The sequence below is a fragment of the Pithys albifrons genome, chromosome 7 (assembly GCF_047495875.1).
Source record: "Pithys albifrons albifrons isolate INPA30051 chromosome 7, PitAlb_v1, whole genome shotgun sequence".
NCBI classification, from domain to species: Eukaryota; Metazoa; Chordata; class Aves; order Passeriformes; family Thamnophilidae; genus Pithys; species Pithys albifrons.
The window spans coordinates 38,958,747-38,984,062 of NC_092464.1; the positions used below are offsets into that span (position 1 = coordinate 38,958,747).

The 25,316-nt window shown below is 44.5% G+C and overlaps 1 protein-coding gene across 1 annotated transcript; it reads left to right on the forward strand.

The window, feature by feature from the left end:
• Positions 1-1,355: 1,355 nt before the first annotated feature.
• Positions 1,356-25,223, forward strand: NR1D2 (nuclear receptor subfamily 1 group D member 2). Its single transcript, XM_071561083.1, has 8 exons — positions 1,356-1,661; positions 4,953-5,213; positions 7,084-7,172; positions 8,086-8,230; positions 9,845-10,461; positions 13,673-13,858; positions 17,655-17,865; positions 22,153-25,223. Exons 1-8 carry the CDS (start codon positions 1,646-1,648, stop codon positions 22,347-22,349), a joined length of 1,722 nt encoding a protein of 573 aa, XP_071417184.1. The 5' UTR covers positions 1,356-1,645; the 3' UTR covers positions 22,350-25,223.
• Positions 25,224-25,316: the final 93 nt, after the last annotated feature.

Here is a 25,316-nt window from a genome sequence, read left to right on the forward strand (position 1 = left end):
CCAGCAAAGACAGAGACCCAGCCAGGTGCCCTGGGCATGGGAAGGGAGGATGGGACATTGTGCCCTATACGTGGCCATGCCCAGGGCAAGAAGCACTACTTGGTGGCAGCTGAATGGGAGAGACTGTACAAGAGCCAGAGGAAATGTACTCTGAAGTTGGTATAAGGAGAAAAACTGGGAATATGAGGAGGACAAGAATCTTTTGCTGTAGAAAATCAGGGTTGGGGGATAGAGGGTCTGGAGGCTGGAAAGCTGTATGCCTTTCAGGCACTGGGGCACAGGCAGAAAAGCGGGAAAACTCACCCGCTTACCTTATTTGAGAAGAGAGAAAGCTCACCCAAACTGACCTGTTTACCTCATTTGAGAGGAGAGGAAACTCACCCAAATTAGGAGGCGGTAAACTACATTTAGCTGCGTTTAACCTCTGCTTGTTAACCTCATTTAACCCCACTGCCTCGCTCTCATTTTGGAGGTCAATATGCTTCATGAATCCACACATCTGCCTCTGCCTCCTGGGGGTCGAGGAGTGACACAGCTTGCCTTTGCGCTCTGCATTCCCTTGATGTAGAGCATTCGTTAACTACACGCTCCCTTTATTGATGTGGTGCATTTTCTTCGTGTGTTCCCTCCTAGAATGGGAGATGGGGACCTCAGCAGGGGCAATCCTGCTAATTTGCGTCCTCTATGGGTGCATTCCTTCCCCGTTTTGGCCGGGATGTGCCCAGAGAAATCCCTGCATGGCACAAGATATTAGAGGCTGGAATCTCTCTGGAAGTGACAAAGTCATATCCTGGCTGTAAATAGGCGAGACTGAGACTGGGAGCATTAGCGTGATGGCCTCTCCCTATGGCTGCATAGGGAGAGACTGTGGCTGCAGCGGCGCTTGTGCGCTGCAGAAGGGGATCTCTCCCAGATTGTCCTTTTCGCCGGCAACGAGAAACGCGGCTGACAGCGAACGGAGCGCTGACAGCTGGAACTGGGAGCTGTCAGATGCTCGTGTCGGGACAGCAGCGAGCCGCTCGCCAGCTGCGGCAGTCAGAGCGGTGGCATTTCCTGCCAGTGCTCGGCGGCGGAGCGGCTGACACAGAGCGGCTGAGACCCACCGCTGCTCCTCGCCGTGCCCCGCGGTGGGCGATCGCAGCGGCGGTGACTCCAGCGGGGCTCCCCCGCCGCACCGTCCAGCACGGGGGGGACACCGGCGCTCGGTACGTTCCCGCCGCCGCAGTGCCCCCGCACTCCAGCACGCTCCTGCCGCACGTGAGCGTTGCCGCCGGCGCGGAAAGTGTGTCACTGGGTGAGGGGGGCGGCCGGGGGCGGGGCGGGGCGGCCGGCGGGGCGGGGCGGGGCCGGGGCGGGGCGGGCGGCGGTGCCGCACTCGGTCTGCGCGGCTCCCCGAGAGCGCTTTTGTTGTAAAGGGGAGGGCGCCGCGGCGGGAACGCGCACCCGCCGCTCTGACAGGCGACAGTGCGGCCGCCTCCCTCCTTGCCTGCCTCCTTCTCGCCGGCTGCATGTAGGGCTGCGGCAGCGGGGACGCGGAGCTGGGAGGACAACGACTGAGCGGAGCTGCGCCGCCCCGACCGGAGCCGAGCCGGATCCGGCGCAACCCAGCGCGGCGCCGCCCGTGCCCCTGCGGGAGGAGGCCGCCATGGAAGTCAGCGCGGGTGAGCGGGGGGCTGCCGCCGCGGGGGGAACCGGGCGGGCCGCGCGGGGTGGTCCGGCGGGGCCGGGCGGGCGCGGGGCCGCGGGCGGGGTCGGTGCGGGGCGAGGGGAGCACGGCGGGCGGCGGCGCTGCCCCGTCCCGGCCCCACTGGAGCCCGGGACGGCCCCGCGCCGCCTCACATGGACCCGCCGGGCGAGCCATGTGCGCGCTGTGTTTACGTTCCGCGCGGCGCGCCCGCTCATTGGCCGCGCGGGGCGGTGACGCGCGCATTGCATAATCGCGGCGGGCGGCGGCGCGGGCCGGCGCGCGGCGCGGACACGTGAGGCGCGCGGGCGGCCGCTGTTTTGGTGACCTACATTCGGGGCGGCGGCGGCGGCGGGGGCGCGCCGGGGACACGTGGGGCCGCGCCGCCGCTGCGGCGCCGGGAGGCTCCGCCCCCGCGGCTCCCGCGGCCCCGCCCCCGCCGCGCTGGAGCGCTGTGCGGGAGGGGGGACGGCCGGCGCCGTGGTGCGGGGGGGGGGGGCGCGGGGTCGCGACGGGACACGCGGTGCGGCCGTGTGCGGTGGAGGCGGCACGCGGCCCGTCCCGGTGCGCGGGGGCGGTGTTGTGTAACGGGGAGGGGGCGGCCCGGGGGCAGCGCAGGGCGGGCCCGGCGCTTCCAGTCCCGGCGCCGCGTGACCGCGGCAGGGAAAAGCCCGCAGCCCCGGTGCGGTGGGATGGGGCGGGAGCGTGGCTGTCGTTCCCCGCGACTGTGCTTCCTTCCTTCCCGCGTTGTTAACGAGGGAGGTGAGCGGTGTCGGGGGAGCCGGTCGCGGAGCCCCTACTGCCGCAGCGTCCCGGGTTCATCGCCCAGCCAGCGCGCCCCTGCGGCGTTACAGCTTCCCAGATCTGTGTAAAACAAACACCAGCATGTTGCGGTGCCCCCCCTCCCCCTCCTTGAGTAAACTCCGCCAGGCAGAGCCCGAAGGGTCCTTGTCGCTCGGGCGCCGAAGGTGCCTCCGCAGCAGCGCGGCCCCGCGTAGCCTCAGGGACTCGTTTCACCGCTCCCTCTCGGGATCCCGAGCAAAGCCCCGGCAGTGCCCAGCCCCTGGGCTGCCTTCTCCGCCGAGCACCCCGGTACTCCCTCTCTGCAGAGCACCGGCGTGCGTGTGCACGTGTGCGGGCACGCACACAGGTCACTGTGTCTGTGCTCTTTGTTCTGAGATGTCACCCTGCGCTGTGTGCGAGATTCAACTTTTGACTGCTGACCAAACAAAAATAGGGTTCATAGGGAAGTGTAACTTCTGAAATAAAAATCTTGACTGTGACGCAGGCAAGATGCCAGGCTCTCTAGGGTGCGGGAGCAGTCCAGCTACCTGGGACTCATCCGTCTTTCAGAGGAAGATGGATGAAACCATTGACACGCTCTGTGCTTCCCTGTGACATTGGTGTTACCCCTAAGGGAAAAGAGCATCTTCTTTTATGAGCAGAGTTTAAAGATAACGGGTGAGGTGGCAGTGTGGAGAAACGTGGAGTTCCCTTCAGGCGCTGTGCTTGCGTGTCCCTATCTGCCCCTTGCAGATAAGGATGGCGCCTGCTGAGAAACCCGGTGCCTCCCTTGGACCAGGTGGACTGTGAGCTTTGACCTGGCACCTGGCAGAGGCGCGTGCAGCGCCGGGGGATGGCACAGACCTTTGTCAAACAGGTGGTGTCTTAGCCTAGCACGAGTGTCTGAGGATGCCTCATTTCTCATGGTGTTGCTGAACCCGTGACTCCCTTTTACCAATCCTCCTTTCTCCGAAAACCTGATCTGGAACGCATGCTATGCTGTGTGTAGGATCTCTTTAAAAAAAATCTGTGTGGGAACATCCACAGTGACAGGGTGAAGAGGCACCAGTGTCCAGGAACGTGAGCAGCAGTCTGTGTAGGGCACGTGTCACACGACCCTTTAGTCTGACTTCTGCTCCCAGCTGGCTCTGCCAGGAGCGCCTGGGCTGCGTGCTCTTCAGGGAGCCTTTCTACTCAGGGTTTCCCTGGTAAAAAAAAATTAAATTTAAAGCGTAAATGGGTCGCTAACATTTCTGCAGAGCTGCTAAGAGGGCTGTTACATCTGATTGAAGTATTGAAAATTTTTAATTCAGAATTCCTCCCTGCCAGCAGTGGTGTTTTCAGGGTTGTATAACACCACTGTCTTTATCTGTGAGGAGGCCATGGCTGAGGTAGGGAATTACAACCCCAACCTGTAATGCCAATTCAGTTGATCAAGGACTCTAGAGACACCAATGTTTTTTATCTCTGCAAGAAGACAGTGCATAATCCTTTTTAAGTTTTTAGTTCATACTGGCATGTGGAGTTCCTTGCTGTAATGTCCTGAGTTGTCTGTGAAGAGACTCTACAGAGCAATAGAGGCATAAAGCATAGAAGATACTGAATGTAATTTATTAAAACAGTTGTGTGACTAGGACTTTTGAAATTTTTGTGCGAAACATCAAATGTTTTTATATTGACTTTTGAAATACTGAGTCTTGGTACAAACTCAAATGAAGTGCAAACAATGTCTCTTGCTTACAAGCAAGGAGCCTGTGAAAAGCCAAAACAGCTCCCAGGTCTGCCTGAGGACAAAAAGCTGTTTCATCTGAAGGATTCTCAAGTGTATCAGATTGCAGGACGGAGCAGGACAGAGACTGTTTGCAAATAGCAGCCTGGCAATTAGAGTTCAGCTACTGTTAGAAATGCTGCAAAGGCCTGCAGTCAGACAAATGGCATTCAGTAGGCTAACCAGGCTGCAGTTCTATTTCTTTCTCTTGTCCCCTTCTTTTCTGCATCGTGAGCGCCTCCCAGCTCTTCCTTTCTGTGCCTCTGGCACATAGCCTGCATGAAGTCTTTCTGTCTGCCCTATTTCTGTCCCTAACCTAGCTTGTTTGCATTCTGGATCCACAGTGCTGTAAGATCCTGTCTTTGCTGTGGCTCTGCTCAGTGGGTGGCTAGGGAAGCCCTCCCTGGGCCACCCAGTGCCCTGTCCCTGCTGTCCTATCCTTCCAGCACCATGGCTTGTTGCTCCATGTTTTGGTTCTGCAGTTTCATCTTGTCTTGGATCAGAGGAGGCTATAAGATGGGAGAAGGGGATGGGGCACACTGGGAGGTCAGATATTGAAAGCGAATGGAGACAAACAAGCTTGAGGGAGGGAGAGGAGCGCTCTCAGGAGCATGTAATGGCTGAGCTGGTGGTGCTGGGTCACAGCGTGGCTCACATGGCAGTGGTGCATGTCTGCTGGTTATGTCACTACGTGCCGCCTTTTTTTTCTTGCCTTAGGGGGTGTGATAGCTTACATCAGCTCTTCAAGCTCGGCATCTAGCCCAGCCTCATGTCACAGTGAGAGCTCAGACAGCGGTTTCCAGTCATCCTCTTCGCCTGTACCATCTTCTCCAAACAGCTCCTCCTCGGAAAGTGGATGCAACAGCCGGAACAGCGAAGGCTCTGATGGGGCACCGAAGAGCGACCGACTGGAGGAGACTGTTAAAACAAACCAGTCGAGTGTTGCTGGTTTGACGAAAGGCCATAATGGAATCACAAGTATGTTCGGTGCTGGTTACTTAAAACACCATTTTCCTCTTACATATTACAGCCAAGTCTTCCTTGTGGGTTGTGGTGAAGGCACGTAGCAAAGCCTCCATTTTTATCTTTTGCCATTATACTTGTGGTACTACATACAGTGTCACTGTACAAATGCTAATAAGATGGAGGTCCCATTGCTGCCAACTTCAAACAGTCCATAAATACAGTCCAGCTTTACTTCAAGTTTTCATTACTGAAAGCTGGTCTTAGTAAAATCAATTTAAAAGAAGTGATGAAGTAAAGGTAATAGTAGTGGTAAATTGCCTTCAAGAGCATTTATGGAGCTGTCTTGAAAATCTAGTTTTTCTATTTTTTCATACTCTCTCCCCTGCCCCTTCACCTTCCTTCCCACCCCCAATTTTGAGGAACAAAATAAATGAATTACTCAGACATAATATTTGCATAGCTGTTGTTATTTTTTGATTCCAAGTCTTAATTTATGGATGTAAAAAACAAAATACTTGTAATCTGGAAGTAAAGCATAGCATTTTAAAAGGCATTTAACAATCTAACTCCACCTATTTACTTCATACTTCTTTTGGTAACTAGAGAAAATCAATGATAGAGAGCTATATTTGAACAGTTTTGGAAGGGAAGTAATCAAACTGAGTACTGGAATGAATGATTCAGCGAATGCTCAGCTGGAATTTAGTCTTTTGGAGGCTGAATTCTTCTATTGGCAGAATTGTTTTATCCTTTTGGATTGTTTCTAATGCTTCTACCTTAAAAGGTTTGGGGTTTTCTTCAAAGTGTTCCTACCCAAAGGTCATAGAAAGAGAAAGAACCTTTCCTTCTAAAAAATTCTTTAGTAACCAGCTTTTTGGTATCGGGGAACATGCTCCTGAGATGAAACCTACTGTAAACTGTTCAGATAGATAACACTTCTGGATCAGTACTAGCTGTGTTAAGTAAAAAGAAAAATAAAAAAAATTGTGATTTGGTTCTTTTTGAAAACCTTAAAGAAAATGTCTTAGTTTTTCTTTACAAATGAAATCCAAATGTCAAATAAGTTACTGGTAGAGAATTTCCAGCTGTCTATTGTATTAAGGTAACTTTGTGGTTACCGAAGTCACTAGTAAAATTCCTATTGGCTTCAGTGAAACCAACGTTAGACCAACACTTGGGACTTGCAAAAAATCTTTATTGACAAACTGAAGTAGAATAGGTGAGAAAAAACTTCAAAAACCCCAAACCATAAGCATATTTACAGGGCTGAGAAGGTATTTTCAAGTTTGTGAGTGCAAGCATGCCATTCTGGATATGCACGCAAATGAGAGTCTTTATATATGTAGATGTGGCTGAGTTACCAGTCCAAAATTGTTATCATATAGATAGAGTATATGGATTGCTTTTAATATATAATAAGGTGTCCTTTAATATTTCCGGGTTTTAAGAGAAGATGTTTATTCTCTGTTGGGGAAACTGTAGCCTTTTATAGGCTTACTTGTCCTGATCGAAAAAAGAGATTGAACTTTGGTGGCCTAGTTAACTGAATGGTTCTTTTAAAAGTGCTTAAATGTAAGCAGACTTTCTTTTTCTACAGTTAAGTGCAGTGCTACTGTGACTGAAAGCCCAGTGAATATGTGCTCTCTCCCTGTCCTGTTGAATGCTTCATGTTTGTCTTTTTTTCTCCCTCCTTTGCACTGGTACCTTCTGAACTATTCAGGAGTTTTGTACATTCTTGTTGTCTTTTCCTCTACTGTGCTTTTTCATATGTTGAACTGACCTGATGTATTTTGATTTAAGTCCAAGTTTTAAAAGCTTGAAAACATGTTCCTGCAGTTGTCATTAGTTTTCTATATCCTTGACTTTTTTGTTCTGATTCTAGAATTTAATGGCATGGTTCTTCTTTGCAAAGTCTGTGGAGATGTCGCTTCAGGATTTCATTATGGTGTTCATGCCTGTGAGGGCTGCAAGGTGAGCTATATTTCTGCTCACCTTTCTGCTGCTGAAATGCCCAGGGATGATACTGCCAAAAAAAGTCTGTGTACTTCTCTGTTAAATATGAGAAATTTCAAAAGTTGTAGGGAAAAGGCAAACCACTTAGCAATACACAGTATTTTTTCACACTCTGCAGTACTTTCTGTTCTCACCCCTCGTTCAATCCTGCCTGACCTGGGGTGCATGGCAGAGAGCAAGAACTAGAGGCAGTGGTGGTAAGGACCATGTCACGCAAGACATGTGCATGTTAATTGCATTAAGAGATAGTGGGTGTAAGTTGTCACCTGTGCTGGGACACAGCACAAAACAGCTTTGGAAAAGCAATTCTTCACCACAGGGAAGGCCAGAACTGGGTGTTTCCATGTTCATACATCACTAAATATGTATTTTCTGAATCTGTAACAGTGCAAATGCTGTGTTCTGTGAAGGAGTTTATCAACATAAGTGTTATGTGAAAAAAACACCTTTGAAGGGGTCATATGGTGCAGCAGGATGGTTTTGTTGCCAAACTGCAGAGGTTGATGTCAAAAGATGTGATTTTTGACTCCTATCTTTGCACTTGATGGCATAGGCATTTGAGAGCATCTCACAAACCGTTAGTACAGTTTTTGAGGTAATACTGGAGCTCTTAGGTGCTGACTATGCAGGGAACAACTTAGCATCTTCCATAATTAGAAATCATGATTAGTTGGCATTATATACAGATCACACACGAAGGGGAAGTAAGCCACAAGGAGTATCAAGTTCTTTAAAATCACTTGGCTGATGGCTCTGAAGCAGCTGAAGAGACACGGTGAGGTTTTCTGTGCTTGCAGAGAAGTGAACCTTGGCAGAAGAATTTGATGTGCTATAATGATAGTTGTGGGGTTTTTTGTTTGTTTGTTTACAGGGTTTTTTCAGAAGGAGCATTCAGCAAAACATCCAGTATAAGAAGTGCTTGAAGAATAACAACTGCTCTATAATGAGAATGAATAGGAACAGATGCCAGCAGTGTCGTTTCAAAAAATGCCTGTCTGTTGGGATGTCAAGAGATGGTACGTTCCTGTACTGATCAGTGGTCCTCTGAGAGGAAATCTGCTGCCCACCTCAAAACTGATTGATTAGGGTCTTAATGGCAGATAGCACAGCCAGCCCTATTGTCAAGGACAGGTTCACTGTCTGAGATCATTTAGATCAGCTTGCCTTCTTGCTCCATGACTCTCCTGGACAGGTAACGTAATACTGCGGACAGCCACCTAGCTGTCCTGCCTGTGGAGGCTGATGCAGTGGGATATGATGCAGTGGTCTGTTGTAGGGGGATGATTGTAACAATGGCCTCAATTTTGGTTTGATAAGTTAAGATTTATAGCTGTATCTTGCCTGAATCTGAACAAGACTCATATTTTTCTTTTTTTCTTTTTTTCCTGTTTTCTTTTGTTACTATTGCTTTTTCAATGAAAGGGAATTCTGCCCAAGCTGATAGCCTTAGAGTAGTTACTACAGAGCCTAAACAGTTAGGTTTGGGTACATAGGATGAGCATGTATCTTTTTCTTTTTATTTCTTTCTTTCCTTGGAGGGAGAGGAAAGGCAAAGAGGAAATGGTAATGTTGAGCTATGTCTCTGCCCACCTTGCTGGCTGTCCACTCTTCATGACTTTTTAATATATAATGCTGAAAGTGTGGTTCATTTGTCTGCTACAACTCACTGTCATAAACCAGAACTTTTCTTTGTTTCACTTTTTAATTTTCTCTGGGTGTTTATTTCACAAGAACTAGGAATCTTGGTCTGTTAATAATTTAGTGGGTGGAGTGTTAAAACTTCTTTTAAATAGTTGTTCTGAGTTCTTGTCATGCATAGGAGTTATTTCATCCCCTAGGCGCTTATTTGCGCATAAGGTTGCACCTGCTTTAATGAAAGAGACTTAGTTACATTAATGATGGACTATTGCATGAACATAATTACATCAGTCGAAACTGGTTATAAGCCATGTGCAGCTGTGGTTGGACAGAATGGTAGAGGCAGTTGTAGATTCCTTAGGACAGAGTCAAAAGTGCTGCAGCCACAATGATGCCCATCCCCTTGCCATCAGAAAATGTCCTTGTCAAGGCAAAGTTATCAAGAAAATTTGCCAAGGTAAGCTTTGTTCAGCATTGATTCTCTTGTTTTGGCAAGTTATATAATTGGTCCCTGAGGACCTGTCTTGTAGGACTTCTATTCAAATGTGGTATGAACTATGTTTACATTCAGCTAATTGTCAGCTCACAAAGTTGTGCTGATTTAATAGATCCAGTCTTAAAGCCCAACATTTCATCAGTTAACACGGTTGTGTGTATACTCCATAACCAGGTTTGAGGCAAAAGGGGAGAAGGCTTTAGAGATCTGTGCTTTAAAACTGCCTTCTCTTTATATGCAAACAACAGTGCACATTTTGTACCTCATGCCAGTCCTATGCACTGGAAGCTCCTAGACTTCACTGGTAATATACCTGCTGTAGTACTAGTGAGAACAGTTAAACCTTTCCTTAAAAGGCAAGATGCTTGTTTGGGGTGTGTATTTTGTGTGTGTGTGTGCACGCGCGCGTGTGTGTGTATTGCGAACACTTTCAGAATTGACTTTTTTACTTTTTTTTTTCCCCTTCCCACCACTTTCTATTTCTCCTCCTTGGTAGCTGTTCGATTTGGCCGTATTCCCAAACGTGAAAAACAGAGGATGCTGATTGAAATGCAGAGTGCCATGAAAACCATGATGAACAGTCAGTTCAGTGGTCACTTACCCAATGAAGCATTAACAGAACATCAAGACCAAGCACCTCAAGAAGACCTTTCCTCAAAGCCCAAACAAGAGCGGGAAACCATCAAAAGCCCTTCTCCCTCTCCTAGTACTGACATGGCTAAGGAGGAAGTGATTGGTATGGTCACTAGAGCCCACAAAGACACTTTCATGTACAACCAAGAACAGTCCCAAACCCCAGCAGAGATGATGCAGCCCCAGAGTGGGGAGAGAGTGTCGAAGAACACCGAGCAGTACATCTTGAGCAGTGAGCACTGTGTTGGAGGCCTTGGTGGCCCTCCATACCCTGAAAGGGATCAGCACCTTGGTGGACAGTACAAAGGGAGAGGCACAATGCATTATCCGAGCGGGCATGCCATGTGCTTCACAAATGGCCACTGCATGAACTTCACCAGTGGTTACACTCAGCGAATGTGTGATAGGATCCCAGAAGACGGCTTTTCTCCAAACAAGAGTACCACTTACTCTTGCAGCACTGGAGGAAGAATGCATCTGGTATATTGATATCAGTTGTTTGATTTGACTGGGTGAAAGGTGGATGTGATCCAGCTGTGCCTCAGTAGTCAGTGAAGCTGCATGCAGTTGGCAAAACTGCTGAGTCTTAAAATGTTGACATAAGTTTGATAGAACAAATTGTGATGAATGGCTCAGGTTGCATGGAGGATTGAAAATTATATGAGTGATGGGGTTTCTTGGCTCAGTTTTTAGCTAATAAAGCAGATGAATGTCCGAGGGCCTTGGTTGAAGAAAATTCTTTTTTTTTTGAGTGACATTACTTTTAAGGTAAAAATAGTTTATAAATTCCCCTTTTCACTCAATCCATTTGAATACTTCACTTTCAAATAATCTACACAGTCAGATGTACTGTGTTTTCATTAAGGATATTCAGAGCAAATTTCCGGGGTGAAACCTCAGGGATAGGATTTTAAGCCAGTCCATATGCCTTGCTAGTGTGTTCTTAAATCTCTCTTGCTGAGTAGGCTCTTTTTTTGGTGTTGGAGTTTTTTGTGGTAGTTTGTTTGGTTGGTTGGTTTTTTAATGGTGCCCACAGGCTATGCATCCTTTTCACCCTAAAACATTTTGGGATATGAACAGAGGAGGAAGATGCACAGCTAAACCACTTGAGAGAAGTTTAGTGTTTTTATGTAGTACTTACATAAGTGAAGGCTCTGGACACACTTCTGGGTTCCTTAGATGCCTTTGCTAGAGCGTTTTCTCACTGAATTCTTAATAAAGATGCTTCCTGGTTTTTTGCATATGGTTGTTAGGTTTTTTGGTTGGGGGTTTTGTTTTGTTTTGTTTTTTTGCCTTTCCTTAACAGGTCCCTCTCATTTGCCTTGCACCTGCTGTTTCTCTGCCATTCAGGCAACCAGTTCTGTAAGGCCCTTAAAATAGATTGTCCTTCTCTTTATCACTGGAACCGGCTGGAATGAGAGAACATAACATCCTCATTCTCATCCTGCACTCCCGTTGTGAAGTGCAAGCCCCTGACCTTTCTGAAGTACTTGAGCTGCTGGTATTTTTCTTCCTTCTAAAGGTCCTTCACAGGTTCTTGAAGACCCCCGAAAGTCTCCACAGTGAAAGTGTTTATATTTTTGATTTAACTGTGTTTCCATGGATGTTTTTTTTTGGGCGGGGTGGGGGGGTTCCCCTTTTTTGGCTACTGCATACATAGACTATGCTGTCCCTGGCAGGGTCTGGCCTTAATTGCAGACTCTGGGAACTACACCATGGCAAATAATAATAATTCTGAACCTTTCTTCCTTGCAGGGAAAGTATGTGGGTCACTACAATGGCATTCTTGGCACTCCTGAGAAGCAGAGTTTTAACCTGTCAGTATGGGTGGGCAGGGAGTGGTGCTGCCTTGCAGAGGCTCAACCAGTCAGTTTGACTTGTGCATGTCAGCTGCAGGGAGGCTTTACACAGCCAACGATGAGGAAACGAACCCAAATTCAACAGCACTGTAGTTCCCCCTCCCTGCCCCACATCTGTGACATGAATGCAGGTTTTGCTGGAGAACTCGCAAGATCAGGATCCAACCAAAATGAGTCAGTAGCAATAAGGACTTGTAATTAGGCTCTGAACCAGTATGGAGACAGATGTTCGAGGATTTAATATATTTTACTCAATACCCCTGCAAGCAGAAAAGCAGAACAGGTCATTCCTGAAGAGGTTCCTCTAAAGAGTGGTGACTATACAAGCTGACAATTGCTTCCATAGAAGGCCTGTCAGAGTTCAGGGATTGCCTGGTGACACTCTTAGTCATATAGTTTAGTTTTAGGTAGCTCTGCAAGGACAGGGAGTTGGACTCAATCCTGATGGCTTTCTTCTAACTTGAGATGCTCTTACTCTTAGGCAGAGGTCTGTCAAGAGAGCGTAAACACAATGCACAGAGTGGGGAAATGGTATTATCTCTTTGGGACTGAGCACCTGTGGGTTAAGGTAAACCATTACCAGATGAGAAGTTAAGGGGATTTTTGTGTCCAAGGAGGAGCAGGTACTGAACCAGAGATTCCTTATTTTCAGAGAGTACTGTATTTTTCACAATACCTGTGTGAATCATGGCAGTATTATAAGCAGAGCAGTGGTTAACTTCTGCCATCCTGGTTGTATCCCTAGACCTTTTGTTTTGCCAAAATATTATATTCTTGTAATCTTAGAACCTTCCACACAAAGAATTGCTAGGCAATTACCATATTCAAGGTGCCCTGCAAAAACAGCACAGCTATGAGGACCTGCTAATCTATTTAACTGTTTTCTCTTTGTTTTGCTGACATTATGTAAGATTACATATGCCATTTAGTATACTTGTGAGGAATACTTAAAAGGAATTCATGTCCTTGATAATGACAGGTGAAAGGAATATTAAAAGCTTTAAACTTCATTAAAATATGTAAATTTTAGAAAGCGGAACTGAAAATATCTCAGAGCTTTTGGTTGGGTCTTAGAGAGGGAATTTGTTGGCAGTCAGCCTTGACTGATGCATCTGATCTTACTGTAATGGTGCAGACTTTCCTACAAAAAATTGTTATATGTCTGTGCAGAAGAAAGAGCATTTTGTCATCTTGTGACTAAGAAAAATTGGAACACCAGTTCCTTGGTGATCCTCCTTCAGTAATACAAGTAAAAGCAAACTCAGGAAAGAAGGTTATCCTTGTAATGAAGTGTAAACCTGTGACTCAGGAAACCAAGCCTTGCTTCCTTGCTCTAGTGTTGACACCCTTGTCACCTTGACTGAAGCACTTCAATTGCCTGCAAAACAAGACAGATAGAAGAATGAATGTAGTAGTAACTGTGAGATTACAATTGATTTATCGTGAAATCATGATTAACTGTGAAATTACAGGGATAATACAAGTAAGAGAAATCCAGCTATCAGACATCAGCTGAGGTCAGGGAAGAACTGCATATCCTTGGTTCAGTCAGATCTTTTGCAGTAAATACTGTTGTAGGTTCCAAAGTCAGCAAATTTACAAGCAGATTGCTAACAATCTGCCATGAATTTTTTGGTTGGTTGGTTGTTTTAAAGGAAGAAGAAAAAATCTGGAAGTTGCTTTGGGAGCTGACTGAGGAATGCTGATCTTTTTTTTTCTCCATGTGTCATTGCTAAGTTTTGTTGAAGAGTAAACCTGTTTCTTTCAAATATTTGTCAGTATTCAGAATGTTATCTTTAAAAGTTGTTTTCTCTCTACTTTGTAAACATCAGGTCTGCCCAATGAGTAAGACTCCTCATGTGGACCCAAGCAAGTCTGGCCATGAAGTCTGGGAAGAGTTTTCCCTGAGTTTTACTCCTGCAGTGAAGGAAGTGGTGGAGTTTGCGAAGCGCATCCCAGGTTTCCGAGATCTCTCCCAGCATGACCAAGTCAATCTCCTGAAGGCTGGGACCTTTGAGGTGAGACCACTGTGAATATTGTGAATGTGACAAGCTGTGCATCAGTCTCACCTCATAAGAACAAAACCAAGTAGAACTGGGTTACGTCAGGCAAAACCAGCTTCTTCATAGGTTCTGGCTCTGAGATTTCTTCAAGCTGATGGTGTCCAAGGGATCTGTTTTATCAGATCTTGGTGAGCTATCCCTCCTCCAACTAGCTCTAAACTGCTCAGCCCTTCTACCCCTTCCTGTTCCCTGGGCATTAACAAATGGGTAATTAGAGGTTTCTTGGTTTTGTATAGCAGTGGTCATGTTGGTAGCTACCTTTGCTTACTCTAAAGAACTGTACTGCATCTGGAAGGGTGGATAGGTTAGAAAGTTATCTATTGACTTACAGGTTTTGTTGAGGAATGTGCTTACTGTTCTTGTATGTCCTTCTTTGTGCCACTGTGCTTCCTGCCAAAGCCAAGCTATCCATCCTGACCACTCACCACTAGCCTTTGGTGAGAGTTGGGAATGTCTGAACCTTCCATGTCCAATGCAGTAAACAATGCATAACTAGCTGTACTGCTGCAGCTCTGTAGATACTGTGTGCCAGCTGCAGCCTGACTTACTCTAGACTAATACCTTTAGGTCTTCATGGTTAATTTCATCCACTTGGGGTCATGATGTATATGTGAATTAGTGGTGTTAATTTGAAAATGATACCACAGAGCTTGATGCTGTTTTATAATTTGTGACCTTCACTAGATGACCTTTACATAAGGTTTTAGTTGTTCTTCCAGACTCTTGTGTCTGTTGGAGATTATGTGACTTTTATAAATATGCAAATGTGAAATTTGAATATAGAGGGCCAGAGGAAATGAAGTCCCAAGTATTTGATGTTACTGTGCTTTCCTGAGGAGGATAGGGAGGGTTGGTGATGGCTTTGCTCTTGTTTATTTGATTTAGTCTTTCGAAGACCTGCTGGATTTTGTATTTACCCAAACTGAAGGCATTTCTTGTGTAGTGTGTTGGTCTTCTATCTACAATTACATAATGCAGTTCTAAGGTGGATAACTGTTGGGTTGGAAGGTACAAGTTATACTGGAAGACTTGGTGCCTGCAGTGTGTCAGTTTCTTTGTTTCTTTCATTTTGCTGTTGTGTATGTTTTTCTCTTGTACTTGCTCTTGACCTTTTAATACTCGTCTACAACTCCCATGGCAAAGGATTTTCACTTCTTCAGCTGCAGTCTCTTGCACTGCTGTTTAGGTTACACAAAAATGTTGGTTCCTTCCTTTGCATAGTGTTACACTGTCCAGTGCCCTCAGGGAGGATGGAGAGTTGGGCTTGTACTATTCCTGTAATGTAAAGCCAGATCTTCCTGGGTTTGCAAGTAAAATGTTTTGTCTTGGACTCACTTGACCTCCAGCTTTTCTCAACCCCCATTCGTATGCCTTTTTGCCAGTTACAAGCACTGCTAAGAAATGTTCTATATCCAGGGGAATTAGTAATAATGTATGGCTGCATGCTTGTCACTATTGACTTATTTATAAAAAACATTAATAATTTCTGTTAGTGAGCTGATACTTGTACTTAAAGGTCTGCGTGGCACCTTAGCAACAACAAAAAAAAAGAGTAATGTTGCAGAGCAGTGGAAAAAAACCCCACAAGATTAATGAATCCATTGTAATAGAGGCAAAAGCATCTTGAAAGGCTAGTGCACATATAAGGTCATTTCTGTCTTGTGAGTAACTGAACTAGGATATTCCAATATCTACATGTTAATAGGAGAATCTGCTGCCTCCAAGCCTGGTGTAGTTGGCTTAGCGCTGTGCTTCTTAGCAGCTCGTATTCAAAAAGTGCTTGTTTGTTTGAGGGTAAGAAGACACATGGGGACAATGTTGGTGCAGAAACTGCATAGCTATATATATTCACACAAGTGAAAGCTAAAAAGGTCTCTTAGAACTGGGAGTACTTGGGAACGCAGTGTATTGTGCTGGCATTGTATGGTTTCTTTGAGAGCCAGCTCAGAAACGGCAGGGATCCTAAAAAAAGGAACCTGACTGGTTTTGAGTTGGCCCTCTTCCACTCCCTTCCAAATGTAGTTGATGGTAGAGCCAACAAGTCACTACTCAATGGATCCATTTGAGCAGTGACTCAGTTTCTTCACAGACTCAAAAGTTTGATCCTTTGACTGTGGGTGGTAGAGAAGTGCACAAGCACCCTCCAGGTGTGGAGGTTTTTATGTACTTACGTTGCTGTGATTGGGTGATTGGATGGATCAGGTATATCCTCAGCATGCACGGAGTCCCCCATGGAGTTAAATGGGATGAATCCATTCTGTGCTATGTCTAAACTGTTCTTCCTTGGGATAGAATGGTGTCATTGAAATCTACAGGTGAGGTCTTTGCCTTAGTATAAGTCAACACAGCTTTATGGGCTTCAGTTTTTGAATACCAGTGTTAATGCTGCTGCTCATTATTTAAAGTTTATGTTTCTAAAGCCTGGTTCTGTAGGGAGAGTATCATTTTGAACTGAAAGGTTGTTGAATACCTGGTGTGTCTGTGCTAATGTGCAAGTTCATCTTTGCCTGCCCTTTGTCTTTTTTTATTGTATTCTGAGGGCTTCTGCATCTAGGTTTCTGCACTCTGTAGTTAATGTCACCAAAGGACTTATAGCTTTGCTGACAAAGGTGGATAGTACATAGTGCACATGTCCATCAAAATTGCTGCATGTCATTTGGCTGTTAAAATTTAGGAGCCGGTCATGTGACCATGCGTGAACAGTGTTTGAATTCTCCAGCATTTTCGTTTGTTTTGAACACTCCTGTTTTTAAGCTTGTCAAAGACACTAGTCTTTGAAACCCTGGTTCTCCTCTCACCTGTAGTAAACATTTAAATTAATGCAGTTAGGTAGAGTAAGTGAGAAGAGACAGCTGTCACACCATGAGTTTACAGTGAGTTTGGTTTTAACCAATGCCAGTTGGTTCATTTTCTCCAAATAAGAAGGCTGTTTTGTGCTGGGTAAACCTTGAAAATGTAAATAAGGTCGTTGAACATGAACAAGCGAAACTTCACAAGCCATTCCAGAGGGAAACTTTTCACAGTATGACTGAGAAACCACAAGAGAAATTTCGGCCCAGAGGGGTAAGTGTAGCACACGTCAGCTGCTCCAGCCCTGGTGCTTGTAACACAGGGGTATTCCCAGCTGCTACAGACCAGGTGCCATCTCAAGCTGTGCTTCCCTAGCCTTTCCAAAGCCGTACATGTTGGCTCCTTTCTACCAGAGCTCATTAACATTCCTGTGGGTACAGTGATGCGGCATGGTACTTTCCCAAAGAATGCCTAGGGGGCCTGATCATGAGGTGGTATAAATCAGCATTGTTTCCATAGAGCTGCTTTAGTTTATGCCAAGCGAGAATCTGGTTCAGTACCTTCATTTTTCTCCTCATAAGTGTGGCCAAAAAAATGTTCCTTTTAACGCTCTGTATGCCTTCGGCTGTTGGGTGGCTTAAGCAAGTTGTCCTACTGGCATATTTATGAATGACATGGTCTGTGTGGCTCAGGCTGTCTTGAGGTTTAAATTTTAATTTTCCTCCCTTTCATGTGCTGTAGCCCCTCCCCTGCATCCACTTGCTAATTTTGTCACTTGTTTGTTTCTCTCTGATTAGTGGGCCAGAGCTTGCACTGTGTTTGACAGCTCAGTAGCATGCTGACAGTTTCTGTATAAAATGCTTGTAGAGCAGTTAAAAGGATAATTTTTTTCCTTTGATTTTTCTAGAAATGCCCCTGCATTTACCTGTTTTTCTTGTTCTTTTTTTTTTATTTTCACCAGGTTTTAATGGTACGATTTGCATCTCTATTTGATGCAAAGGAACGTACTGTCACCTTCCTGAGTGGAAAGAAGTACAGTGTGGATGACTTGCATTCAATGGGAGCTGGTGATCTGCTCAACTCAATGTTTGAATTTAGTGAGAAATTAAATGCCCTGCAACTTAGCGATGAGGAAATGAGTTTGTTTACAGCGGTTGTCCTGGTATCTGCTGGTAAGGAGAGAAAGTTAACTTGACCTTTGCCAAGATTTGAATGTGGCTCTTGATTAAAAGTTTTCTATAAAATGTATACCCTGTTTTTTCATGTTAAGTGCAATTGAGTAGGTTTTAAGCTACTAACAGTCTTTAATTTACTTTTTACATACCTAGTCTTTCTAATACTGCCTTTTGAAAAAATGTGACAATGGGCTTATGTTTTCCTATTGCTTTCTATAGAATGCAGAAGCTCATCTCATAGCTGTCCCATGGCCATTAAGATGCTATTTGTCTGACTCCTCTAAGTTTCACAGGACAGTGTCACTGAAATTACTCCTGATTTGCACAGCATAAGTCTTTGGATAAAGTGGTATTTTTAAGTCCACGTATTCATTTAAGTTTACTGCGTATTTTACTTAAGTCTAAATCCAACAGTTTGATCTCTGCCTATGTCAGCAAGAAAGCCCTATCATCTGCATTGTGACTTCTTACCACTAAAGGCCTGCCAATCCTGTAACATCTTCACCGGCCTCCTATCTTGTTTCAGACCCTGGATAGAGAGAACACTCTGGCCGAGATTCAAAGAAGGATTAAGCACCTACTTCTTTAGTATTATCTCAAGCCTCAAATTAGGCACATTAGCTCTGCATATAATGCCTGGAATACAAGATGCAGAATCCCTGCTTGCTGTTTAAGAAGCTTTCTAGAGGTAGGAAGCAGGAATGCTCGTAGAGCCCGCTTAGACAGCAAGCCAGCAGTTGGGGAGCACTCAGTTCCTTGAATAAGTGCATTTCTTTCACATGAGCAATCTAGACCCAGGTCTTTCTTACCATGGGATTGTGCGTGGCCGAACTGAAATGTTAGAGCACAGCAGGGGGGAGCTGTCGCCTCTTCAGCCTGTAAGCCGTGATAATGAGCAGAGAGTGGCACATTGCTTGAAGAGTCAGAACATGTACTAATGTGAAGGAGGTATGGCACTGTAATCTGTTCATGAAAATGTTCAGGTAGCAGAGAGAAACCTGGGGTGTTAGTTACTATTCCAGACTCTACAAATTTTATCTCTTTTGCTAAGAACTGGAGTCAGCCTTTAAGGACTGGCAGGTCTCTTCCCTTCTTGTGCAGGGTAACTAGGCTTACAGCCACTCTTCTTGCTTGCTTAGCTGCTGGGACCTAGAATGTCACAATGTCTGTGCCAACTGTTTTTAACGTAAATGGCTGTATCTGTTCTGTTAAATGTTCTTGTAGCACAGAGCAAGCCCCTCCTAGCCTTTTAAGCACTGCTCTGATTGCTGGCTCCCAGTAGGGATTATCTTAGAGATGGTATGTAGCATATATAGCATGTAATGTCAGAGCTGTGCAACAGGATTAAAAGAGGAGGTTTTTGGCATTCAGACTTCTTGGAGGTGCTGAGTATTTTTCAGATCATAGTTTGGATATTATCACTGTTTGTCTTAGCTACCTCATGATCTGATCTGCAGTCTAATCACAGTCTTCTGGACATCTTCACAAGATACTTCTAGGGTTTTATAAAGTACAACTTCATTAGTCGACGTTGGGGCTGTATTCCAGACATAACAGTAACCTTAGTGATTACTGTGAATGGAAAAATTTTCAGATCAGCTTTACTCTGTAGCTTCTGACTGGATGGAAATGTTGCAGGGAAGTGAGCAAGTTTCATGCTCAAGCTGATACTGAAGAAGAACAGAAATGCCCCCAACAGAGCTCTTGGGACAGATGCTCACAGTGCAAGGGCTTGCCAGGAGGAGAAGGTGCCTGTAAATCTGAAGAACTGTGGAAATTTGTTGATTAAACAGATCTTGAAAGATAGATCCCCTGCACCCCACTCCTCACGGAGTAGTGTGACACCAAGAGTCATTTCCCATAAGGGGAGGTGGAGCATAGTTAGAGATGGATGAAGAATTGAAGAACAGATCAGAGAATGACAGGGAGATGCAGATGAAGGCAAACAATGCCATACATATAAGAAGAACTGAAGATGGAAAAAAAGGCCATTGAAACTTCTTCATCTCAGGATAGAAGTTATTCAAGAGGACATTGAAAGGAAGATAGTAGTCAAGATTTACATCCGTTCCAAAGGCAGACAGGAGCGTGACTGCTGAATGCTGATTAAGTGACCCAGAATATAAAGTACCATGCTGCATTAGTTAAGAACTGTCTTAAAAGACTTTCAGTTACATAAATTAAGAAAAAAACCCCAAAACCACCAATGGGAAAAAAAAGAAGTAAGTCTTGAAACAGAGTTGGTGGGGAGAATGTCTTTCAGAAACATCTCTACATAACACTGGATGAATAACCACTCTTTCAAAGGATACTTAGAAAGTGCAGAAGCAGTAGGGATAGTAGCAAGGACTGTGTGTAACTGCACATCCTCTCGTTTTCATGTCATATGGCAAAGAAAGAAGCAGCAGGGTCATGCTTGACTGGTGCTAAGGAATCACCTGAAAGAAGGCTTTGCCTGTTTCTTCAGTTAGTTGGATGTGCTGAAGATGGAGGCTAGATAGCAAGGTGGATCATGGGTACTGAAGAAGAAAAAAAGTGCCACTGAAGGTGCCACTGAGGGTGGCAGCAAAGCTAAAAGAATGTGGTTCGTGCAGGTCTAGAGACTGGATAATCCCTTAACTGAGGGTGCTGCATTGTGGTAGAAGAATATAAAGTGCACACCCTCTATTGTTGTCTCTTACTGGAGTAGTATTAACAAACTCTTCTGCTAGCCACTGGGAGCAACTAGAAGTAGACTGAGAGGGAGAAGAAAAACTTGGACTAATAGAAGGAGAGGAGGCTACAGGAACTCACTGATGCAGCCCGGAAAGGCTGGTCTGTGTTCTTCCACCTTCAGAGGCAAGGCAGTACCATTGTCAGTGTACAGAACTCTTAAGAAACTTCATCAGACATATTCTATGCTAATGTCATACCTGCACAAAATAGAGCAAACCTTTTGCAGAGCACAGGGCAAGCAGGATAGATCATTTAATCAATAAAGGCAGAGAGACATCTCTTCAGTCATGTTCTCTTGGACAGCAGCAATCAAACCTAATGGACAGTCTTCACAGAAGAGTGGAATGTGTGCTAATAAACATTGTTTGGTAGTAATAAGAGCTCCTAATTGTTAGAGCAGAAAATTCTGAAACAGTTCCCAAGGGAAAAAAAACATTAACTGCTTTAAAATGCATCCTTAAGTGGATTATAAAATATTTTTTCCCATAGAAGTAGAGAACTGTACTGAATAGTCCAGGAGGACTTCCCAGACTCTGTTCTCCTGAGCAGTCTGATTGGATTGACACTGACACTTATAAGGAAGGGATTCCCACTCTGACTGTACGATCTGACTCAGTGTTACTGGAGAAAGCTGTTGTCATTCCATGTCCCAGTTCTGCAAAGTGCTTAAGTACGTGTACACATCAAAGCACATTTCTGTTCCTGTCCGTCACATGGGTATGTACGTGCCCTACTGAATTTACATAGCATTTAAGAAAAGAGGCTACAGCTTGGAAAAAACCAGCTGCTGTGCCTGGTTATGAGGCGTTTTACTTAAAAATTCATCCTTTTAAGCTGCTTACTTAGATTCCACCTAAGGATACCAGGTGTGTTCTTAAATACAGCTCTCTTGAAAGAGATGCTTCAGGTGTGGGGTGAGTGCCATATGTGAAAGCATAATATTTATCCTGATGTTGACATTGTTTTTTTCCTCAGCTGGGAGTTTTTGGGTGCATCATGTTTCATATTGTGAGTGCTTCAGAACATATTCAGAAATAGTGTCCAGTTATGTCAAGGCTTGTACTCCCTTTGCCCCTGAAGATCCCATAGTGTAGATACGAACGTGGCTTGTCCTGAGTGGGATTTCCTCCTCAAACCTCAAGTTTAAGTTTAGGTTTCTATGTCCAGCCTTGGGAAATGTTTGAAAATTTTACTTTCATGTGCCCTGTGTCTTCTTATATTGAAAGTTGTGATTCAGCAACATATGTAACTGTGTTCTTCAGTCTGTCCTTTTCTGGAAATATGGAGAAGAGGCTACAGAAATGTTGATTGAATGCTGATGGTTTGGCCTGAGCTTGGTTAACTTGCAAAGATATTGCTAAATAATGTTTGAAAGACTTCTGGCAAAAGTATCTAATTTTTCTTGTGCTTATTGCTTTGGTGAGTGATTCTTGCAATGGCTTTGTTGCAAACTACACCTACTCAGTCTTTTGCGTCTGTTGGTTTGGCTTTTTTTGTTTTTACCCCCACCCTCCTGTTTTTTAATTTCTCTCTCTTCCTCTCTCCCCTGCACCCTGCCCTTTTGTTTAGATCGCTCCGGAATAGAAAATGTCAATTCTGTGGAGGCACTTCAGGAAACACTAATCCGTGCATTAAGGACCTTAATTATGAAAAACCACCCAAACGAAGCCTCTATTTTCACAAAACTTCTTTTGAAATTACCCGACTTGCGTTCCTTAAACAACATGCACTCTGAAGAACTGTTGGCCTTTAAAGTTCACCCATAGGCCTTTAGGTCTTACTTGGACTTGCCTCGTGTTAAACTGTTTTGTGCTAAAATATGTATTTATACAGTTGTACCACTTGTTGAAGAGAGTTCACAGACTGTGAACAGTTGATAGCTGTCCCATAACCATGCAATAAAGCTTTGGCAGGTGCTTTCAGCTAACAGCGGCACAGCATTTGGAGTTATCCAGACCCAGCTGTGCCACACTTCTGCAGAAGAGGTTGCGATGAGCCCAAGCAAATATGGACTGTTCTTTCATTTAGAAAAAAAGAACCACCATTGCCCTGTCACGTAAACTGAACTCAAAATAGTTGTGTATGTCCATACAGAGCATGGAATGGGGTGGGAGCAATCCTATGCTAATAGGAAAATGGAAGAGCTGATTTAATTGGTCTTTCACTTATCTAATAGATGTATGTCTGTGTCTCTTGATAACTCACTCATGGTTTCACTGCTGTTATTCCATTAAACGTGATGGAATGATTTCAGCCTGCACCAACTCTTCACTGAGCGTGTGTTCATGCCATGTGTATATAATATAAATAGTCAAGTAGTGAGTGTTTATGGCTATATAAAGTACAGAGTTGTGTGTATATATGTGTATGTATATAAATAGTTCTATACATAAAGTATACATATAATTTCTTCACAATATTTTAAACTGTGAAGGAATTTAAACTTAAAAGAGAAGGTGATCTATGGAAAGAACCAAATAGATGCACTTTGCATATTCCTGAACTAATTATCTGAGCATTTTTTAGAAAACATCGAATTTGCATTAATATGCTGTGTTTGTTAATTTAAAAAAAAAAACAAACAAAACCCAACCAATAATGGCACTAAAAAGGCAGAGTCAGATTCAGCTTCCAGAAGAGGTTTGTAGAGAATCTCAGGTGGGGATGGTTGGTTATGGCACTAATGAGAGTGATTGTCCATTGCCACTGAGGTTCTTGCATTCTGATAAAGGTTAAATAAGCACCAGATGCTCTTCAAAAACTTCAGCACAGCCAGAAAGAAATTATCAGATAAATAACATCAATCAGAAAAAAAAACCAATGGGAAAAATGTATCCATGGTTGCGTTTGAGTGTATGTGTGTTCTGTGACTGTTTATTTCTTGCAATACATCATTTTGCTGCTTCATTGCTAAATGAGAATTGAAAAAAAAAAGGTGAGATTTCTCCATGTCTTTTCATCATTTGGGCTTTGTGGTTCCCATGCTTGTTCTTCTGGAGCTCTCCATTGGTGTGTGTGCATGTGAGTGTGTGTGGTGTGCAGAGAAGGTGCACTGGACGGTCTGGCTTTTTTTTCTTAAAAAAAACCACCACAAAAACCAACCAAACAAATGGGACTTTTTTTTTGTTGTTTATGCCAGTAGCAAATCAGAAAGCAGATCCTCAAGGCTTAAGATTCTACTGCTTTTCCATCTAGGAAAGTGGCTCTCTATGCTTTTTTTTTTCATTTGTACCAAGACCTGGCACCAGAAAAGAGAGATTAAAAGAAGTCAAAGCACTTTTGTTAATTAGTTACATTTATGTTTTGCTAATGTGGGAAGAAGATGCTCCATCACCCTTGTGTTTAGTTAACTTGCATTTTGAGGTAGCCCTCTGGGTCTCTGGTGTTTGGTAACACCACTCTTGGGAGGGAGGAACCTCTCAGCGTGCTACTGCATTGAGATGTATGCAATAGTCAAGGCCAGGACCCAGAAAGCGACCAGACTGCAGAAGTTCTGCAGTGGGTTCATGGGAGCCCTCATGCCTGCAAGCAGAGCTGGAGCAGGAGCAGACCTCTGCCTGCCCCTGAGCATCAGGAGGTGGGATGGCTAGAGGGGAGGCTTGTACCCTGCCACATTCAGGTTGTCTGTGGCCTGGGGTTTCCCCCTCGGAAAGGAGTAAGGAGCTGAGAGCAGGAAGAGGGCAGGTGTTTGAGTAGGAGGTGGGGAAAATATGGTTGTAGCCTTGCCTAAGGAGCAGAAGAGCCCACCCTTTCCCCTCCTTCACAGCTACTGCAGGGAGAGCTGTCCTGCTTCAAGCTGCTTTAACCACTGGATAAGGGCCCCTGAATATATACAGTTTTGCTACCCAAATGTACTGCCAGGGCATATTGTCCTAATTTCTATTAACAGTCTGCATCCTACCAGTATTACTTGTTTGAGAGCTTCACTGAATTATGCATTGAATCATTCAGACTATAGAAAGGACACAGTCACATGTTTTATATTATTTAGGAGCTGAAATTACTTTGTAGTTCCCACTTCACACATGAAAAGTACAGTTTAACCCTTGGTTGCTTTGGGAGGGAAAGAGGCTTCTTACAGATTGCCACCCTACAACTGTGTTTTGTTGTGTTTTATTTTTTTCTTCTTAAAACTATATTATTAAGCCTTTAGGAATGTATAACCAGGACTGAGTAATTACTGCTTATTAAATTTTTTAGTTAGATTGACCATGTATGCCTATAGATAGATATTCTAACTTGTGCAATTTCACTTGAAATAATCTTCCTGTACATAATGGAAAAACTCACATAACTGAAAAAAAAAAGCCCCAAACAGATTGACTGAACAAAAAGCTGATCAAAGTACAGTTCAAAAGTGACCCAGGTATTACAAACACTAGCTGGACTCTTAGAAGAAAATCTAAACTCATTGTGTTAGCTGTGTATTGTGAGCTCTTCTTTTACTGTGTCACTGGTTATACACTTGTTAAATGCTGAGATAATAGACTTCATGCCAGGCATTTGAGTACTGTAGATTGGATCATTGCTGAAAGATTAATGTACTGTATGACTTAAATGAAATTTTTATTCTTGATTTTATTCTTGATTTTGTTCTTGTTTTAAAAGATTAAATATGGGCATTATGTCAGCAAGCTACACTTCTGTTTCTGTGTCCTTTGTATTTCTCCGTACGAAATCTGGTGGGGAGGACAGCACGCTGAGATGAACAGAGCAGAATTAACGGGTGAGAA